Genomic DNA, 20,019 nt, shown 5'->3' on the forward strand with positions numbered 1-20,019 from the left:
CATTTGGATTGTTATTTCAGGCACAGAGTACACCCTGAGGTAAAGTGAACAGGCCTCCACTCACATTCCTCAAAGCTTTTCCCATGACCTCTCGATCTTGGTAGTACTGCATGTGGGAGTCTCCCCCCCAATCGATAGAGAGGATAAGACCGGGCAGTGCTGTGAATTTAACTTTCCCCTATAATCGATGAGGAAAATCCTGTGACCTCTCGTCTCGTCGGATGGTTTCCCTTTTGACCAGGTTATAAACTTCAAAGTGAGTGTTTAAGACAAAGTCTGAGATGCAGTCATACACTGGGGCATTGAGTAATGGCGCGTCAGACTGCTCGATGTCCAGAGGTAGCTCATAGATCATGATCTCACAGATCAAGCAGCCCTTAATAGTGCGAATACAAGCAATGGTAACTTTTTCCGACCAATTAGTACAGCTGTATGTGTGTCAACAGAGGCCCTCGCTGCACCGAGCTTTCTGTTACTATTTTTAGTCATTTGTATCTTTCTGTTTTCCTCCTTTGATTAACAAACACCACTTCAGAGAGTCATCCCAGCCCTAGTGTTCAAAGTCAGCTCATTTACAATGCAGCTGTTCTCCATGTTTTGCCCTCATTAGCATCCCCATTTTCTCACAATGCGCGGCAGCCCCCAGATAATAGTAACCCCACAACCCCCACCCCCCCGCCTTTCAATCCTCACTTGAGAAATCTCCCTCCGTACGTGCCGTTTAATATGTTAGCATAGCCGTGGCTCCTCTGCATGCTACTCCCTCTGTGATCTGCTGCTGATTGATATCACCAGTGATTGTTACAGAGTAATAACCAGATGTAGACGCTGACACATTGGGGTCAAGTTGGAGCATTCCCTCCTTTATATCAGCACCCTTACATGATACTGACAGGGTGCACGATGCAATCTGAGATGGCCGATTGTCTTAAAACATGCGAAATGTGTGGAAACCAGGAAGAACTGCTGCTCTCATCAGCGGCTTCGATTAAAAGGGATGAAAGAACCGTGGAAGTTGATGTGAATTCAAACTGACTAAAGTTGCTGTTTACTTTAAGCATTATAATGTTATAAGGCTATGAGAACCATACACTGATTTATACGTGCCACCATTGAATATTTTACAAAGCAGATAGATAGATAGATAGATAGATAACCTGAGAATGTATGCGTTATATAAAAGAGACCTGTAAACAGTAAGGAAGCTCAGAAACAAAGGGCTGATAACAGACATTAAAGACATTAGGGATGCAGATTAAATTGCAGATTCAAGTGGTTGTCATTAAAGTGTCCAAACATTAAAGGCGCTAAAGTACACTTCAGCAGGTACAATACGGTGTAAATGACAGAGACTTCAGTTCAAAGCCAGCCATCCCCATCCCTATATTCCCTGTCCGTCTTAACTGCCCAAAAAGATGCATGCAGATGTTAGTCAGCATTTAAAAACACCTTAACTGCAAGGCGTGTTTTTAAATATTACTGGAGTGCAGGTTATTTAGGGTAAAAGCTCTGAATCACCTTCACAGAGTTCAACCTTGGCAGCTAGTTAGATACTTCCACATCAATTAATTCTTTCTAATTAATTTTCCCTTCCCAGACAGTAGCAAGATAATTACTGCCCTTAAGAGCAACTCTGCTTAAAAAAAGGTTTTGTGCTACCATAATACCAATCTCCACAAAGATATTGCATAATTGATATTGCCGCAGGAAAGGAGGAGAGGGAGCCATGACTGCAATCATGAAGAAGCTGTTTACCAAAATAGAGGTCTGTCGTCTTCATCACCCCTCAGCAGCAGTTATTTTGTTGTGGATTATCGGTGAATGTACGGGCTCGAGTTATCAGCGGCAGTCACACAGGTGTTGCACAGAATGCAAACAATTTACGTTCAGGAAGTCCAGATGTTATGGGCAAAAAGGGATTTTTTTTGATTGACGTGTTCTGTTGTTGTTCTTTGCTTTGCTTTTAAAGTCCTTGAACTAATAATTAGAATATGTCTCTGTTTAGAGATCTTGAATTAGGAGAGTTCATGTTGACAGGGACACAATGGGAACTCGTGATAACATTCAACAGACAAAGTGTATCAGCAAGGAGGATCAAAAGGCTGATAGACAAAGCTCACGGGCAAGGATATATGGAGTACAAGTCATGGTTCACTGGTTCACCTGCAGGGACACAGAGAGGCAGCGGTTAGCAGAGGTTATAAATTAGCAGTTTGAATCCACACACTGAAGGGGGATATTTAAGTAACAAAGCCCCCCTAATATTAATGGTGCCATAGTCTATCTTTAAAAGGCAATGCACACCCACGCAGGTGTTTACAATGCATGCCTAACGCCACTGCTCAGTGTTTTATTTTACCTGATGTGCTGTGACTGGCTTCAACTCATTGCCTCAAAGTTTGCCTTCAAGGTGTTCTGCTAGTTAGCTCTTTCACCCCAAGGCCATGTTCTTGCTTCATGCAGGAGAACAGGACTCCGTGTTCCCACTTAACAATGATAGTGTGACAACGTATCAGGTCCCGGGAACCAAATGAAGGTGTTGTTCCTTCAATTATTTAGACCTAAACTTTTCCTCCTTGAACTGAAGAAATTCTTTCTGTGCAAAATAACAATAGCATGGTGTTATTTGTCCTTATCCTACCCATGCAATGTTGTTCAACAGCCAACCAGAAGTGGTATGTTCAGAATAACTAAAATATATAAATATAATATAATATTGATTGATCATATGATAAACTAAAATAAATAAATAAATAAATAAAAATCATCTGTGTGAGTGTAACATCGCCATGCAGGGCATCACAAGGGAAGTTGATATTCAAACATTGGAACGATAAAGATCAATGTTCAGTTGGAGCCTGCAGTTATTAGTGATGTACCTGCATGATGATAGCTTCCAGCCTATTAAACTTGTATTTACCTAATTAGGTCATAAATTAATACAGGATGGGAGAAAAATCTTTTGGCTCATAGTTTTACGAAGTAAATATGATGCAACTCAAGCCACACCCAGATAGGTCTCTGTGGTGCTTTTTTTCATGCTTTGAAATGCAAATTGTTTCCGTACCTGTCTTCTCTGAGATCCGCTATGAAGTAAACCTGTGGGCTATATACGCCTCACCACTTTAGCAATACCATCTGCCAATTTTTCCTTATAGAAGACGGATTAAACATCAAAATCTCAAATGCTCTCTTCATTCTCTCACTCCTCCTTTTAACCACTTATTCCTATCCTCTCTTCCAAGTTTTTTTTTTTCTGGTTAGAGAAGAGTGGCACCAAGGGATCCGATGAAAGAAGCAGGAGTGGAAAAGCTTAGGTATCCTCCCACAGATGTCTTCCTGTGTGCGGTTTGCTTCAATGAAAAAAACCATAGGACGCAGGTTGGCATCACCTTTCAAGATACTTCAATAGGAGTTAAATCTCACGCAGTAAAAATAAGTCTGGGTGAGACCTGGCAACAGCAACTTTATGTTTTTCAAAGACCAAAAGTACTATCCACCATTTCCAGGGAGCTGAAATCATACCTTTTGGCACATTTAAAAAGTATAAAACAAAGTACTGTGAGCTTTTCAAAGCTTGAAAGATGACACAATTCCCATTCAATAGCGAATGATGTCCCTGAATGAAGTTCTGTTGCACTATTAAAAAAAAAAAATAAAAATCCAACTTCATATCCTCTTCACTCAGGAAACAGATCGAGGGGGAGTTCAACAGACAACAGAATGTAAATGCTTCCCGACCCTATGCATGCCTTGCTGTAATGGAAGATATGATTGCAGAGAAGATGCGGAGCTGCATACGCTGAGCTGATATCTAAACCTTGTCACAACACAGAACTTCTGTTCAGTGTAATAAACTCTGCTCTCCAGCCTCTGCAGCACAGAAAACCTCTGAGGAGAAGCTGATTCTTTTATCCTTCACCAAAGGCTTGTGTGCATTGGACTCTAGATCTGCTTGAAAGCTCTTTTAAAACTATGTTCCTACAATATGTTTAAGTAGATATTATTCATATAAAGTGCACCAATTGTCCCCTACATGTCATCCCAGCTGAACTCTTCCAGCCATCTTCAAACAGCTCTCTGGACACTGGTATCCATTTTCAAGAAAACAGTACTTCAGTTCCTATTAAAAAATGTGATCCTTTAATCCTCAGTAACCACTGACTCAACTTTAAACTCCTGTTTAAGCCAACCAACAATGATGTAAAATAGTTCTATATTTAAGAGGCTCAGGCAGCCCATCTCATAGAAAACCAGTCATTGTTTGCCTAATAGAGTCACTCCACCCAATATGTTTGGACAAGAATAAACGTTTGCAAATGTCGGGTTAAAACCTTATGCTTCATATAATGACACAAAACACTGCACGCTACCTGTCCAAAAATAACTGATCAAATAGTGGCATAGATCTTTTCTGTCAAACAACAAGTTCCCAGTGGTAAAATGCACCGTTTCCTATGTAACATGGTACCCTAAGATTTGAGGTCATTTCCTCGAGTTCTTTAAGTAGCTATTCCTGTGGCAATGTGCTCTGGTATTTCTCTGGTATCCTGAGACGTGTGTGGAATTTCAGGACATCATGACTGTACCACAGGTTGTGCTGTATTTTACCACAGATTCCGCATGTGGCGCAGTCCTGTGGTAAAAGTCCCCAAATATCTCACAACTTTCTGAATACCAGAGAAAAATAACTCATGAACACAGAAAATACAACAGGTCTATTAGAACATGGGTACCAGCATGTTGTCTGTTTCTCACATGGATTTAAGAAGGTAAGTGAAATGAATGCAATGTGAAAATGCCCAATAAACTCTTTGATCAGATGCCTGTTTCCATGCTCTTGTTTTTGTGTTCTTCTGCTTTCTACTGGACAAATGGGGTAACTGCAGCTTTTACTTACATTTGGATCCAAAGATAACCCTAATCAGATAATAATGTTCCTTTATTTATGTTTTGATTTCACTTAGATTTCCTTTCTCCTTTTAAACTCCGTAAAAAACGGTGTCTGTATTCAGCTGTTGATCATTAAACATTTACTTTTTTTGGTACACAAGGTACAGCAAGCATGTTATTAGATTTGGTATGTAAAGATCATTTGCATTGAAAATGGATCTTATCTCATAAATAAAAACAAATAAAAATGTAATGTTTTTGTTCATGGCAATTACGACTTTGTCTCATAATTATGAGAGAATGATGTCATTATGAGAAACAAAACATTCAGGATTACAACAGAGCTGCTGTTGCTCAAGTTCATGATATACTATAGATACCAATACTTTGTAGAAAAGTAAGACAATCAAAATAACTCTTGAGAGAGAAATGAAAGAGAACATACTGACCTTTATGAAGTCCCGCTCAGAGTCAGGGGGTTTCTTCAGTAGCTTCTTGGAAAACCTTTGAACCAAATCAACAACACATGTTAGTTCAGATACAACAGCCAAAGTGATCTAACTACACTATGAGAGGACAAGGATGACACTTGTTGAGCGTTTGTAAACCTCCAACAGCAATCTGGAAAAACATAGTTAATATTTAAATAAAGTATATTTGTATACATTCTCCTCTGCCACTGGTTTTATGTTTGATTTAAAAAAAATGAATGAATGAATTTAAATACATAATTTTTTTTTCCAACTCCAATAAATGTTAGGTCTGAATCTTACATTTGTAAGAACTCAATTCTCACTGCATTGCAAAAACAGCTAAACGGACTGAGTGAATATTGGGAGGGGTAGTTTTGATAACAATTTCATGAAAACTTACAACGTTATCTTGTGTCTTACACTGCTGGGTGACAACATCTGCTCCAAATCTGCTATACTTATGATGCACAGTGTGGCATCATGTTTTATTGTGAAAAGAGTGTCATCATGATGGTTAAAACCAAAGATGATCAGTTCGGGCTCAAGCTGTGTTTTTCAGGAAATGAAAACTCTTTAGATTGTGCAACATAGTTCACTGTCGTAGCCTACTTATACACAGAAACACCATTTTTGATTTTTTTATCTAGTTAAAACTTTATCCGCCCGAACAGGGACTTGAACCCTGGACCCTCAGATTAAAAGTCTGATGCTCTACCGACTGAGCTATCCGGGCTCAGCAGCATAAGGTGTTAAATCTTAAAATGACGCAATAGCTTTTGTTAGCAGGTAAAGAACAAAAAACTGCGGGATGCCGAGGAAAGATTCTAGTTTCTGATTGGAATGCCAGCTTCTGATTGGCTCCGAGCAAAAGATGGAAAGCCAGCCACGCGATTGGCTAACATTTTTGAGGAAAGATGGAAATGGGGCGACGCGATTGGCTTAGAATAATGAAGAAAGATGAGAAGAGGAGAGCGTGACTGGAGGTTAACATATAGTCGAACCGGGCTCCGCAGCATTAGATGTTAAGTCTTAGAATGACGCAATAGCTTTTGTTAGCAGGTAAACGAACAAAAAAGTGCTTGAAGACCCTCCAGAAAGTGACGAGGAAAAGAAAAGGAGGCTTTATCATTGATCATATTTAAAGCAGCTGCCTAATGCACTAAACAGTTCAGGTCCGATGTAGGTCACCTGTGAAGTAAACTTAAAAGCACAACTTTCAGGAGAGGATAGACTTTTAAACCCGATACAGGACTGCAAACTTGTTCCTTTCTCTCTCTGGTGTCTGTTCCGTGTAGAGGTATCTAAAATTTCGTTCGCCCGAACAGGGACTTGAACCCTGGACCCTCAGATTAAAAGTCTGATGCTCTACCGACTGAGCTATCCGGGCTCTGACTTTGCAAGGATCAGATTTTCTTTAAATAGTCACGTGGTGTATACTGGGTATTGCTTCATCGCGTTTTATATTTTAAAAAGTTCACTGGCAATATAAGTAATAAAGTTTTAAATGCCTCGATTTAATTGGACACATACGTTTACATAGCCAAAGCTCAAAAAAAGGAATTGAAATACAATTCAAGAATAACAACAAATTAAACGTGACTCTTGATCTTTCTCGATCATCTACTGCCACCCAGCGGCGATAACTCGCAGTACAATTTGTAAATCTCCCTGCTACGTCATACAATAATACGGAAGTATTGGCTCAACGCAGGAGTGGTTTTTTTATTTATTCATTGGTCCTTCATCATTATACACAAAGATTTAACATGTGCACTGAAGATAAAACCCTTCAACACGTCCTGTAGTGTTTCGCATAAACTGTCTGTGGCTATACGTGATATATCTATAGATATCGATTATTGTTTTCAGCCTTCGTGTCCTTTTTGTTAACGGTGCTCAATGGACAGGTACTCAGTCCAGAAAGTGATCGGGGAAGGCTCGTTCGGTCGGGCTTTGTTAGTCCGCTGTGAAAGCAGTAAGGATCAATATGTGGTCAAAGAAATCCGCCTTCCGAAGGTATGTGCAAACTAAGAAAGAGATGTAGTACTGGAGTTATTTCAGCAGCTCCTGCACTCATCGCTTAAAACAGAAAGTCAGATAGAGAGAGAGAGAGAAAGAAAGTCAAAATCACATTTGTGATAAAATTGTGTCATGAATATCCAAAATATGATTTCCACAATCCTAAAAACTACACTGCTGCTGCAAACTGTAATCCAGACTGTTGTCTACAGCAGGGAGTTTGATTTGTAAATTGTTATTTGCATTGGGCTGATAACCTACCAGATTGTTGCCTCCACAGAGACATGATTTGCATTCAGTGGAGACTAGTGTATTCATGCTTATATTTCCATTTTTTATAGAATCAGTCCAAATTGACTTCAAGGAGAGAAGCCGTGCTGCTGTCCAGAATGAAACATCCAAATATCGTGGCTTTTAGAGAAGCATTGGAAGGTACTCAAACATAATCCTCTTTTAAATAAAAAAAACAAACAAATCACGAGACATCTTGGAATCTTTTTTGACATCATGTAAGTCACGTAAGGTCCTTTACCTGCTTTTTGTTAATGTTAACAGACAAACAGTAAGGTCCTTTACCTGCTTTTGTAAACATAATGACGAGCATGGTCTTGTTACCTGCTCTTTTGTTAATGTTAACAGACAAACAGTAAGGTCCTTTACCTGCTTTTGTAAAGTGTCTCGAGATAACGGCTGTTATGAATTGACGCTATACAAATAAAGATTGATTGATTAATTATCATTGTTTGCATTTTAAAAAGTGAATGTGATTGTATTTGTGTAGCTGATGACCTCCTGTGGATTGTTATGGAGTACTGCAGTGGAGGAGACCTGCTCCAGAAGATTCAGCGGCAGAAAGCGACAAAGTTCTGTGTTGATGATGTAGGTGTTCGATTACAGGAGGCTTTTCTGAAGTTGTATGCTAATATTTAGTTCCACTTCAGAACTTTGTTTTTCATTTAAATCTTGTTCATTTGTAGATCTTGAGGTGGTTTGCTCAGATGTGTTCTGCTGCACAGCATATCCACAATAAACGGGTTTTGCACAGAGATCTGAAGTCAAAGGTACAGTACTTTCAAGACGTCATAATAATTGAACGTGTCAAAAGATCCTGTTTCCTGTTCATAGAACTAACATTGTGAGGACGTTCAAATGTTGTTTGTGTCCTTTGAATCAGAAGAAGAAGTGGATAATTTATTTTATTGCTTGGATGAATGTTGATAGAATCTCATCAGCGAGAGCACTGCGGAGTGAAATGAACAACGATGAAATTGCTGATCGAGATAAGATCAAAACATTATTATCCTGCTAATGCATAATATCATCCTTCTGCCATGGTTGGCTGCTCTAATTTCTGCCTCATGTTAAGTCATCACTTCTTCTTCATTTCCGTCCCTAGAACATTTTTCTGACAGATAATGAGACAATCAAGCTCGGGGACTTTGGCTCGGCATGTATTCTGAACAGGTACAGGAAGACGAAGGCAGCGTTTAATTTTCCTATTTGAGGTGAACACACGGCGCCTCATTTGCTGCTGTTGAAACTGAACATTGACTGTATTTTGTCATTATTTTGCAGCTCAAAGGCCTACGCTCATACATATGTGGGGACACCGTATTATGTGGCTCCAGAAATCTGGGACAACAAGCCATATAACAATAAGAGGTTAGCATGTCTGCTTACAAGGTTAAATAAAATAAATATGAGACGTTCATAGATTCATACAAACAGCTACTATCCCGGCCTGTATCTGTGAATTGAGGAAGACTTCTTCCTTCAGCATATTCATATTTCTAGACATATGTTATTGCCTTTTTATCAAGTAACCCATATATAGAAACATCTTTATATCCCCCCTCCAAAAGAGAAATAGAGTCTTCGAACAGGAAACAAACCTGAGGGGGAAACAGGAACAGCATACAGCGTATTACCATAAACCTGACAGCATGAATGTCATGACTGTATAGAAACACAACAGCATTGCTTATTTATTATATTTCAGAATGAAATAGTCAAAACAATGTGCATTTGAACCACTACATTGTTCCAATATATACAACCTGCATACATGTATGTATCTACATTGTTAAGAGCTGCAGCAGTTTTCCAAACTTTAAAAATGATATTGTATCAGGAAACTTTTGATATTTAAAACTTGACTGAACTTGAAGAAGGGAGTACAGGCCAGCTTTTTAATGTAACCATATAACAATCCCGTGATCTTCCAAGAATTAAAATTTTTACTCATTGTGTGATTCCAATAATTTCCATCAACAAAGCTTGTGACCACACTGCTTGTCGTTTTGCCGTCTCGGGTGTTGTGCCAATGTATGCATGTCTGTGCTCTCTCTCTCTCTCTTATGTAACTCATGTACGGGTTAACCAGTGCTGTATAGCTCGGACTGTCCCAGTACATGACGCATGTCTGCAGTGAATGAATAACAGTGTCTTTGTTTGTGTGTTTTGTAGTGATGTGTGGTCTCTGGGCTGCGTCCTCTACGAGCTCTGCACCCTGCGACACCCGGTATGCCATGCCCCCTCTTCCCATGTAGCAAGGGTTTGAGTGTGGCCCTCCTCTGTTCTTATTGTAGTATCTCACTGAGATTCTACGAAGCATTGTTTCAGAACAGTAGAGGCCCATTTTCGTCAGCTAAGTTCATTTTTCTGCAGTGTATTCTATTTTTTTTTGGCTCAGATGTTGAGTTGGGGTTTGTTGTCCCAGCGATCCTCCTTGTTGTGTTCAGTTCCAGGCCTCCAGCTGGAAGAGTCTAATTCTGAAGGTGTGTCGGGGTGCGTACCCTCCCCTCCCCAAGCACCTGCCCTATGAGCTTCAGTATTTGATCAAACAGATGTTCAAGACAAACCCAAAAGACCGGCCATCCCTGCACACCATCCTCACCTCCCACCGTGTTTCCAGACTGCTGCGCACACATCTGCCCTCTCAGGTAAAAACCAAACACACCTGCGCTCTTTGAAAGTGCAGCTCACTGTGGTCGAGCTTGCAGCCTGGTGACAGTCACTCAAGCAGTTAAACCTTAAGTGATTTTATAGCTGGCCATCCATCATGAAGACATTCTGTCATAACATGGTGTTGAGGTGAGAATTTCAACTCTTACACAACTCCCCCAGCTGGGTCGACCCTGCATGGAATCTGACCTTTGACATGCTGCTTGTTGGTTCAGATGGCCGCTGAGTTTGTGTTGTGCGTTTGATTTACTGCACTGCTTTGAATCTTTTACAGGAGATAGAGACGGAGCGACAGGGGAGGCGTGCGGGTCGATGGAATAGGGAAGAGGGACAGAAGGTGGCTGAGCTTCTGGGAAAGAAAAGTTTAATAAAAACTTCAACGTTTGAAGGTAGAGTCTAGGGGGGAAAAAAGGATGTGCCGCTGCTGTTCTGAAACACATAACTGACATTTTTGTGGAGATTGAAACTATAAATACATGTGACAAAGAATCACTGTTCTATAGGGATTGCATGTTTTTATTTCAGTCACTCCAAGTACATTAGAAGGAGCTAACGAAACAAACAAAGCATCATCTAAGACGTTTTATAATCATGTCAGATATCTATCTAGGGAAGGTAAAGGAAGGAGGATTTAAAAATCAAACCACAGAAAAGCGAAAATCAACGATGCGTTCTCGTTCAAATTTGAACAAATCTTTACAATCATGAGCAAATCTCTGTCACTATCTGGTGGAAAATGTCTTGCAAAGAGATTTGCAAAACATTTAAAAAAAATGTCTTCCATGCATTTCAACAGATTAGAAATGTAAACAAGACATTTTAAACATATAAAATAACCCTTCAGTAACATTTGAACTAAGGTGTGGAGTCACCTGGAGCTCACTGTGAAAGCGGGGAACCGGGTCCTCGAAAGCAGTGGGCGGCTGAGCCTTCAGACACATTGCTGACCATGTTGGCTAACGCCAGCCTCATCTCATCCGACAGCCTGGCATCAACCACTCAGTCCAGCACAGGTTCACCATCTTCACTTCTTCATTTTTAGTAAAACAAATCGTAACATTTTTACATCATTGCACAGTCTCTGAAAGTGTCACTTGTGTCGCTGTTTTTCCAGCCGCGTCGGAGGAGCCCGAGGAGAGCCGGCAGAGGAGACGATGGCAGACCGATCCTCCTGAGAGGCTCTTGAGTCTGTTGGAGAAAGCTCAGCTGAAAAGAGCCTTCAGCACCTTTTTGATCAACAAAGGAGGTATGTTGTTTTCTAAATAAATCTAATTTTAGTCCAAGTAACTTGTCAAGTGCAGTGTTGTGGATTCATTTTTCAGATGAGGACCCTCTGGTGGGACCCCTCTCTCAGCCGAAGGGTGATGACACCGACGGTCCGGAGCTGGAGGTAGCAGTGGATGAGGGCCGACTGCTTCCTCGATCTGATGACGAAGACACGTAAGTTTCACAGGCTACGGATTTTTAACCATATTACCATGGACTAGAACACTTTATCTTATTTGACTGCCATCATATCATACGGACAGAGAGGGACAAATATGAAGAAGTCCTTTGTTTTAATGGTATGTTAAGGGGAACTAGCCCCAAATGAAACATGATGTCAGCCTTACTACCTGCAATTGAGTTTTTGAGTTTAAAAAAAAAAAGGGGCTTTGAAGATACTTCATTTGTATAACTCGTTTCTGTGCCCTCTTGTATGTGTGAGAACAAACTCAGACAGTTGTGTATTTGTATTTTCCTCACAGAGACTTTGAGGAGGACTCTCCATGTGACTGGATTGATGAAGTGGAGAAAATGGTTTCAGAACACTAAAGACTCATTTCCTCTGAATGTACACAGCTACAGGGTCGCTGCTATTTATGACTATTTTTCTGTTGAACTGATTTCACTCGCCACAAACATTTCATTGATGAATGAGCGACTAAGTATCCCTCTGATAAATGAGGATACTCTTTACTGTGGGTTTTATACAACTTGACAATCACAAGTTTTGCTCAGGCAGTTTTCATTTTTTACAGTTTTATTTTCTGGGCTTTTTTTTTGATGCCTTCATTAGAGAGACAGGACAGTGGATAGAGTCAGAAATGAGTGCGAGAGAGAAAGTGGGTAATGACAGGGGGAAAAGGAGCCATAAGTCAGATTCCTGCCCACTTTGAGGACTCCAGCCTCCATTCATGGGGCAAGCACACTAACCACTACTAGGCTACCCGCACCCAAGGTTTTTGTTTTTTATATCAAAATGTGTATAGTCTGCACTGATATTTATGAACGTGTTGCTTTGCTTCAATAAAACACTGACATTTGAAATACATTTGTCCAGCTTGTTGTCATAAACCTCTTCTTTCACAGAGATGTTTGTCTTGTGGGTGTGTGCTTTCGTCTCCCGTTTGATTTGAACATCTGCTGTGTACTGGTCGCATTACCAGCGATAACATTCCCAGTAGATTGAATCCGTCTGGAGGCTTCTGTTCGGCCTGTCGGGAAAGCAGGAAATATTAGACTCTGAGCAGCTGGCTCTCCATGGGGTCACAACATCATGAGCGTCTTTTGATGTCTTACTTCCTCTGCAATATGAAAAGTAGACTAAACATGGTCAGTCATTTGTGTTCTTTTCCTTTTATTCTTTTGATAAGACACTAGCAAACCCTTTAGCCGCTGTGTTATTTTTAATTTGCTCTGACCACAGTGCTGCACACAAGGAGATGACAGAGCTGCTGTTTCCTGCAGTTAGTGCTGATTATGTACCACTAGGTGGAGTTGACATCGTTCGTGAGTAAAATAAGATGTGGTTAGATGAATCAGTTAGTTCTCTCCCTTGTCTGGAGTAAATTGAAGGGACTGTGTTCTTGATTTTGGCCCCCCTGCAGAGCAAAAAGACATCTAATATATGGGTATATGTAGAGCCTGTTACTGTATTTGTTTTCCCAGACTAAAAGCTGGCTGGTGAGGAATAGAAGTCTAACCAGACATTTGGTAAGCATAAAACAGAAAGCAAGCCACACCCATGACCGTTTGGGGTTTCAACAGGATGCAGATAATACAGACCCTCGAGTCAACAAAAACCATAGTGGTGCTGATTCACCAACAGTCACATCAGGGATGGATTATCCTGCTGCTAATGTTCCTCCTGAGAATGAAGCGTTTGATTGGCTGACAGGAGGACCCTGCCATTTTGGAGTCTTGTGTGATATCTGCACATAATGCGTTTTATTGAGGAAGCCCTGGGCCGCAGCTTAGCCCTTATCTCAGAGTCACACTGAATCCCCCTCCAGGGCTCACACTCCAGCCCCCTTGCTGTTTTTATTCTCATTATGCTTCCTTTGTACCTCCAAAGATGTCCATGTTTAGCAAAGACACAGAGTGGTGGAGCGTAGCTGAGCTACAACACCACCACGCTGTGTCCTGAAGATAGGACCGTTTAAAAAAAAACAAAAAAAAAACTAGTCAGCATTTTTAGAGCTCAGCCATTTAATGAATCAGACGAGTCTGGGCTGCATGGAAGGAATAATGGGGATTACATTATGAAGGGACTTTTTTTTGAAAAAAAAAAAAAAGAGTGTTTAAATTGCTGAAGTTCATGGTGTTCAGGGAGTATAAACAGAAAGCTTGACATCATGTGTATCAAACTGCTACGTGGTGTGAGTTGGCATTAAAAGCACAGGCAGTTAAAAAAAAAAAAAAAAAGTTTTTTTTTTTTTCAGTGGCCCTAATCGTCTTCCGTGTGATACAATCTTTGTTCCCCGAATGAAACTTGTTCATCTTACATCACAGGGTCACACTTTGTTGTCTGTGCGCCATCATTGAGTGTCAGTTGCATGTCATGGCTTGCACCCTGACACCTCTATAACGTTCAACGGGTCTAACCTCCTGCTCTGAGGGACATACTGTATGTGAACAAGCAACTCAGTGTGTGTGTGTGTGTGTGTGTGTGTGTGTGTGTGTGTGTGTGTTTGTGTGCATGTGTATGTGCACATGTGTAATGTAATGTAAAAAAAATGCATTATGTGTGTGTGATGTAAAACCTTGATTGAGATTAGCCATGGTTTGTCTTAATGACATGGAGCATCACAAACTGTATTGCTGGACAATAACTTTATTGAAGTATAATTTCACAAAGTAGTACAAACGGTAAATGCACCAAAACAAACCAAAGAAATCTGTGATTTATTGCAGGTCTACTGGTTAGCATGAAGTCTGGCAGGTGTTCCTGTTTTTTTGTCCTGTCCGTTTACAGTTGGGTCAAAGGTGAAAGGCCTGATTTAAAAGAAGTCCTGACTGAACACTTTTATGAAGTTATGCTTTAGAAAATATTGAGTCAAACGAGCAGATGAACAGGGGCTTCCTCTTGCAGGAAGGATGTGAAGTTGTGTCGGTTGTATCTCAATGGCTATAAATGGGTCAGAGAAGAAATTTCTCTTTGAATGAACGGCTCATCTGAACAGCTCTCCAGTGTTCAGTGTGTGTTTGTGAGGTCAAAGTCCAAATGCAGCTTTTAGCTTGAATCAGTTTGATGTTATTACTCGCTGATTTGAGCACGACAGAAAGTGATGTAAGCCGGCACAATGGTGCAACTGATTGACGTTGCTCACATGTGCCATTTCCTCTTTTTCTTTCTATGTTCATCTGACTTTTAAAAGGTGTGACATCCTTTGTTTCAGTATCTACAAGAGACTCACAGTTAAGTTGCATCTCTAGTCCTCTGCCGACATCTTATCTGAAGAGTTTAATTGATTTTCTTCCTGCTTGTCCTGCTGGCCTGATTGCAAACAATCAACTTCCTCTCTTATCATATGAGGCCTAAAACACCTTTCATTAAGTCTTTTTTTTTTCTGGAGAGGTTGTGTGCACACTTCGACCCTCAGCTTTTGTCATCACCTCTTGATGAAATATCGACACTTGTTATCTGCAGCAATCTCTACTCCCCTTCTGCGCGTCGGTCACACTGCCTGTTTGGGTTGCCTGCTTTATGAGCAAATCACACAGGAAGCGCTCTGCAGATGCACGATGACCCACTGATCTCTGTCTGGCTTCGGATGCCTAGAAAGACATTTTCCTCTAAACACGTTTTTACCTTTTCTTGTTACTTTTTCTTTCAAATGTTCTGGTACTGTAGTGTCTGGACTGTATTTAAACCTTGAGAAGACATTCATAGTCTCAATGGTATCAGTTACACAGTGAAGGAAACAATGAAACCTGCTACCATGACTCACTCAGTAACGAGAAGTGCTGTTTATTATTCACGGGGAGAAGCTCTTCCTGTTAATAACAAAGCACTTAGGCGCTGCAGTCGGGAGTCTCTTTGCAACTATAAATATGGGAGCTGTCATTGTTATGATTACTTCAAGCCCTCTGCAGTGACCCGCCATTGTCTCTTGACAGTGTTGTGCTGCTCAGCATCAGACAATAGAGACTGGCGTGGCCGAGCAGGGTTTGTGGTGGAACGCCACAATTCATCAGCCATTTCAAATAAAAAGGTCAGGAACGGTTAAATTTGGATCCCAGGCTACGAGAAGTAGAACAGTGTAAAACGGTGACAGCACTGTGCAGGTTTATCGCGTCATTTACAGTTTTTAACTCTGAGCTATTGTTTGTGGCTCACATTATTTTTATCTTCTAATGGCTCGACCCTCCTTTAGGCAGGGTCTGCCGCCCACTCCCTTTGCCATCCTTCCTTTTAGCCAATAATAGATCAATAGCAGACACAATTTTGGGCCAAGCCTTAAGGTGTTCCTCTTAGTCAGTTACTTTAAAATGTCTTTTGCATAAAATAAGACGTGCATAATTCTGTTAAAGTAAAATAAAACATGATAAGTGTGAACTTTTTGTCAGCTCATTCTTTCTTTTCGCAGCACTCATCTTGCGGTCTTTTTGTTAGCTCACATACTTAAACTGTCACAGTAGCAGCTGCAAATTTTCAGGGAACTTAACAAACTGTTAGCAGGGTGTAAAAAATCTGGCATAAAATCTTCCTCTTTTCTCTTGTGACAGAGTAGAAAGTACATTCATAGCTGTGCTTGTGAATCCCTTCAGCTGATACACACACAGATCTTGACATAATGGCTTGTGAAACTATAGATATGACTCAATGTGGGGAGGGTTAGAGTTCTAGTAATAACTGTGGAGTCTTTATTTGTGTCTCATTATTAAGAATATAAAAACAGCACAAGTATAAAAAGAAAGAAGGATGAGTCAAGATGGAATAATCAGTCTTTTCACCGGGGCTTTTCAAATTCTCATAACACTATTTGCATCACTGGAAATTTTTCTAATTATAAATGTTAGTGATGGTAGGCTGAAAGTGTGCGATTTTGAGAGATTTAAAACCACACGTATGATGTTTCCGGTCCTTTTGTTACTCATTCACATGCAGTTTATATTATAGTCATTGAGTCATTGCCAACACATTTTCCACAACTGTTTCTAAATTTTTTTTGAGGTAGCCATCTGCCTCCATTTTTCTCTAATGTGGGTTGGAAATCTCTTTTTGGACTCTTTTAGCTTAAAAGTGAACTCAACAGTTATTTTATTGATCACAGTGATGTCTGCAGTGATTTGATAACTATGTCATTTTTTAATGTCTCAAGAAAAAACCAGTGTGGTCTAAATATGTTTTGTATTCATACAACTTAAGGAGGAGAGAAGACAATACAAGGAAAGTAAAATAAAATATGTTTTAAATTATAGTGGGGGGGGGGGGGGGGGATCAAGAATTATCTTGATCTTATCTGAGTGTTACATGAAGCTAATTGTGTGTTCTTTTAGGCGTTGCAGATAACCTCAGGGGTATCAATGAGCCATGTCTTTCACACCCTGAGGCCAGAGTGCCAATAAATTAGAGGTCTTCCTCTCTACAGGAGTCTGGGTCAAAAGGATTTGGAGGTTGTATTTGCTGCGTGCCATCTTTAAGTTTGAACATGTTCTCTTTGGGTGAAAACATTTGTATGATTAAAATAACACGTGAAGGAAACGTCAGCATTCTGTGTGTGAAGACAAGTTGTGGCTTTTGGGCATGAGTCTGTTCAGCAGAAGAGGACTCCCCCTCACTCAGGATTAAGACTGGCGTTTTTGTGTGTGCAGTTAAAGGAGACAGACTTCTGCTGAGGAGGAGAGGGAGAGTATTGTGTGGTCTTAGAGGCTCTCTAGAAATTCCTCATGGGGAACACACTGACCTCAAGGCTGACCTGTAAGCGTCAGCTTTTATGTGTGGCTGTGCCGGGGAGGCTGCCATGGGCATTTGTTTACGAAACTGTGCTCCGCCTGAGTATCGCTAATCCTGCCAGGTGCTTAGCAAAGCCGCTGTATAAAACTTGATAGGTGTAGTCCAGTCTTTGGTTCAAGCTGATCAGTTCTTTAATTTCTGCTCATTACATTTGTTTGACTTATAGACAGCTATGTATAGTGATCACACATAAAGTATCAACATTGCTAAGGAGCTGCAGTAAATGTCAGCATTCAATGAAAAGGTTTAAAAAGTGAAAACATGCCACTTTAAAATGGCTTTAAATGATGACATTAGTTTGGTTCATATCCATTCAGAGGCTGATATTTATCTATTATTATTAGAAGAAGAAAATAAAGAATTATTTTTTTTGTCTTTTGTAATCCATACACATTTTCATTGTTAATCTTACTATAAACGAACATCTTAATTATTTACCTTTAAATACTTTTGAATGTCTTAATAAGGTGTCATATCAAGTTTATCACATATTCTTTTAAAAGATAAAACATACCATCAGTTTCGCTATAATTTGCTACAAGATACATTTTTTTTACATGACATGGTGGAAATGTAGCTGATTTGAGCTTTGACCTTGTGACCTTTCCTTTCTCTCAGGAGACTGTCGGTCACATCAGTGGGCTGTCCTCTCCGGTTAGAGGCTGCAGGAGAGGATTAATGTGTTCACATTGGCTGCTCAGACTTTGTTTAAATCCCCAGGCATTTCCAGAGGAAGGCCTCCCAGCTAAGGAACGCCTAACCTGTCCCATCAAGCAGAACACAGTCGGTTTTTTTCCCCCCAAACAGACTGTAATACAGTTTTAAGTCAGGCTTAAACGATCAGAATAAAAAGCAAAGGCAGATCATACTTTGTTCTGTTTTATTTCATGCGTACTTACAGTGTTTGTGTTTAGAATAAGTGTGTGTGTGTGTGTGGGGAGGGGGGGGGGGATTTATCAAGGACGGTTAACCTCTCCTCCCACAAATGCAATTTCATGCTTGGGCTTGTGGCTACCCCGATACGATTAACAAGAAACAGAAATCGAAAACTTCTGAGATATTTCCGTGTAAAGTTGTTTCATCATACCCACACTCACGCACACTCACACAATGCAAAGTAAAAAAAAGGTAATTGCTACACTTCTCCTTTTAAATGAGAACCAAATTTAGAAACAGCATTATTTGCCAGGTTCGTGTGCAACAGTTGAAATTTGACTTTCACTTTACAGACACAAGAGCAGTGCAACACAATCATTTCAACTATAAACTGCTCTCTATAGATTGAAATACATACCCAAAGAAAGTGTGCTGAAGAGGTTTTTTATAAACACACTCACATGTCGTGAGTGTGTGACTTATCTCAGTTGTAGTCGTTGAGGGGCAATGTGCAAACCCTCTTTAAGAAATGTGGTAGAAAAGTGTCACAATTATATTTCTTGCCCGCGTTGTTGAAACCAGCATTTTTTTCCCCTGAGCATGTTTCTGAAAATATAAGCTAGGTCACCCAGATAAAGGGAGGTTTTTTTTTTTTTTTGTTATCAACATTCTGTTTATACGTTCTGTTTCATTCCTAAGTTGTTATGTAATCAAAAGCTGATCTGGTCAAATAACTCCTCCAGGGATTGATAAGGCCTGTTTATGGACTGAGGCGACAGGGAGTTAAGGAGGATTATATGTGAGTGGTCGGTGCAGTTATTTAGCCTACCTCCCTCCTTGTAGACACCGAGCTCATTCCATCGCTGGTTATTAGTTCAGCACTGTGTCCGATTTTAGAGTGAGGCTGTTGTGCTAGCCTAATTGAGAGTCCTCTGTTTTTTGTTTAACCACATCCTGACTAATGATTATTTAACGTGATGTTCTGTCTCCTGCATTGTGTGTTTTTATTGCCTTCTTCAGGAAAGTTGTCTTGTAAGCACATAATCTTTCCCCCCTCAGAGGATTCCTAACGTTTTATGGAGAGAAAATAATACCTGTTTACCCCCAAACCAAGGTGGTACTATTAAAAAAACACAGAGAAGAGGAAGGGGATTCTGGTGTTATGGGGGGAAAACCGTGCAGATATTTAAATGAGCAGCAGCCATATCGGCGTAATAACGGCTATTTCCTCCTTAATTCATCCTGTGAGCCATGCAGGGAAAATGGTTGATTAATCCCCCCCCCCCCCCGATCCATTTAGTAGGACAGGCGCTTCCCTTATCATGTGACCTGGAGCTATGGTGTGAATCTGAGGACGAGGACCCCCCAACCCTACAAGCTCCTCTTCCCCGAAAGCACACACATACTGAGGTCCCTGGCAGAAATTACTCTTGACACGAGTTCTCAACACACCAGAGGATCTCCGGTCAGTTGGGAATGACAGCACTTCAAAGCAGTCATTAAGAGGTTCAGTGGAGATAACATGCTGGATTTACCACAGGGGAACCTCAAGCTATAAGTTACAGGCCACTT

General features: G+C 40.5%; 1 protein-coding gene across 1 annotated transcript; it reads left to right on the forward strand.

The window, feature by feature from the left end:
- Nucleotides 1–7,047: 7,047 nt before the first annotated feature.
- On the forward strand, nt 7,048–12,702 carry nek3 (NIMA related kinase 3). Its single transcript, XM_079354446.1, has 13 exons — nt 7,048–7,382; nt 7,727–7,817; nt 8,167–8,264; nt 8,363–8,446; nt 8,782–8,849; nt 8,961–9,047; nt 9,852–9,906; nt 10,127–10,327; nt 10,624–10,738; nt 11,210–11,362; nt 11,464–11,595; nt 11,672–11,789; nt 12,098–12,702. The coding sequence occupies exons 1-13, from the start codon at nt 7,266–7,268 to the stop codon at nt 12,162–12,164; spliced, it is 1,386 nt and encodes a 461-aa protein (XP_079210572.1). The 5' UTR covers nt 7,048–7,265; the 3' UTR covers nt 12,165–12,702.
- Nucleotides 12,703–20,019: the final 7,317 nt, after the last annotated feature.

This window comes from Symphodus melops (assembly GCF_947650265.1).
Source record: "Symphodus melops genome assembly, chromosome: 10".
NCBI lineage: Eukaryota > Metazoa > Chordata > Actinopteri > Labriformes > Labridae > Symphodus > Symphodus melops.

Excerpts from the sequence above, each read along its gene's own strand:
- nek3 (XM_079354446.1), top strand. The coding sequence starts at position 7,266 with ATGGACAGGTACTCAGTCCAGAAAGTGATCGGGGAAGGCTCGTTCGGT. Across the intron at positions 10,328-10,623 it reads GCACACATCTGCCCTCTCAG|GAGATAGAGACGGAGCGACA; the intron begins GTAAAAACCAAA and ends AATCTTTTACAG. Across the intron at positions 11,363-11,463 it reads AACCACTCAGTCCAGCACAG|CCGCGTCGGAGGAGCCCGAG; the intron begins GTTCACCATCTT and ends CTGTTTTTCCAG.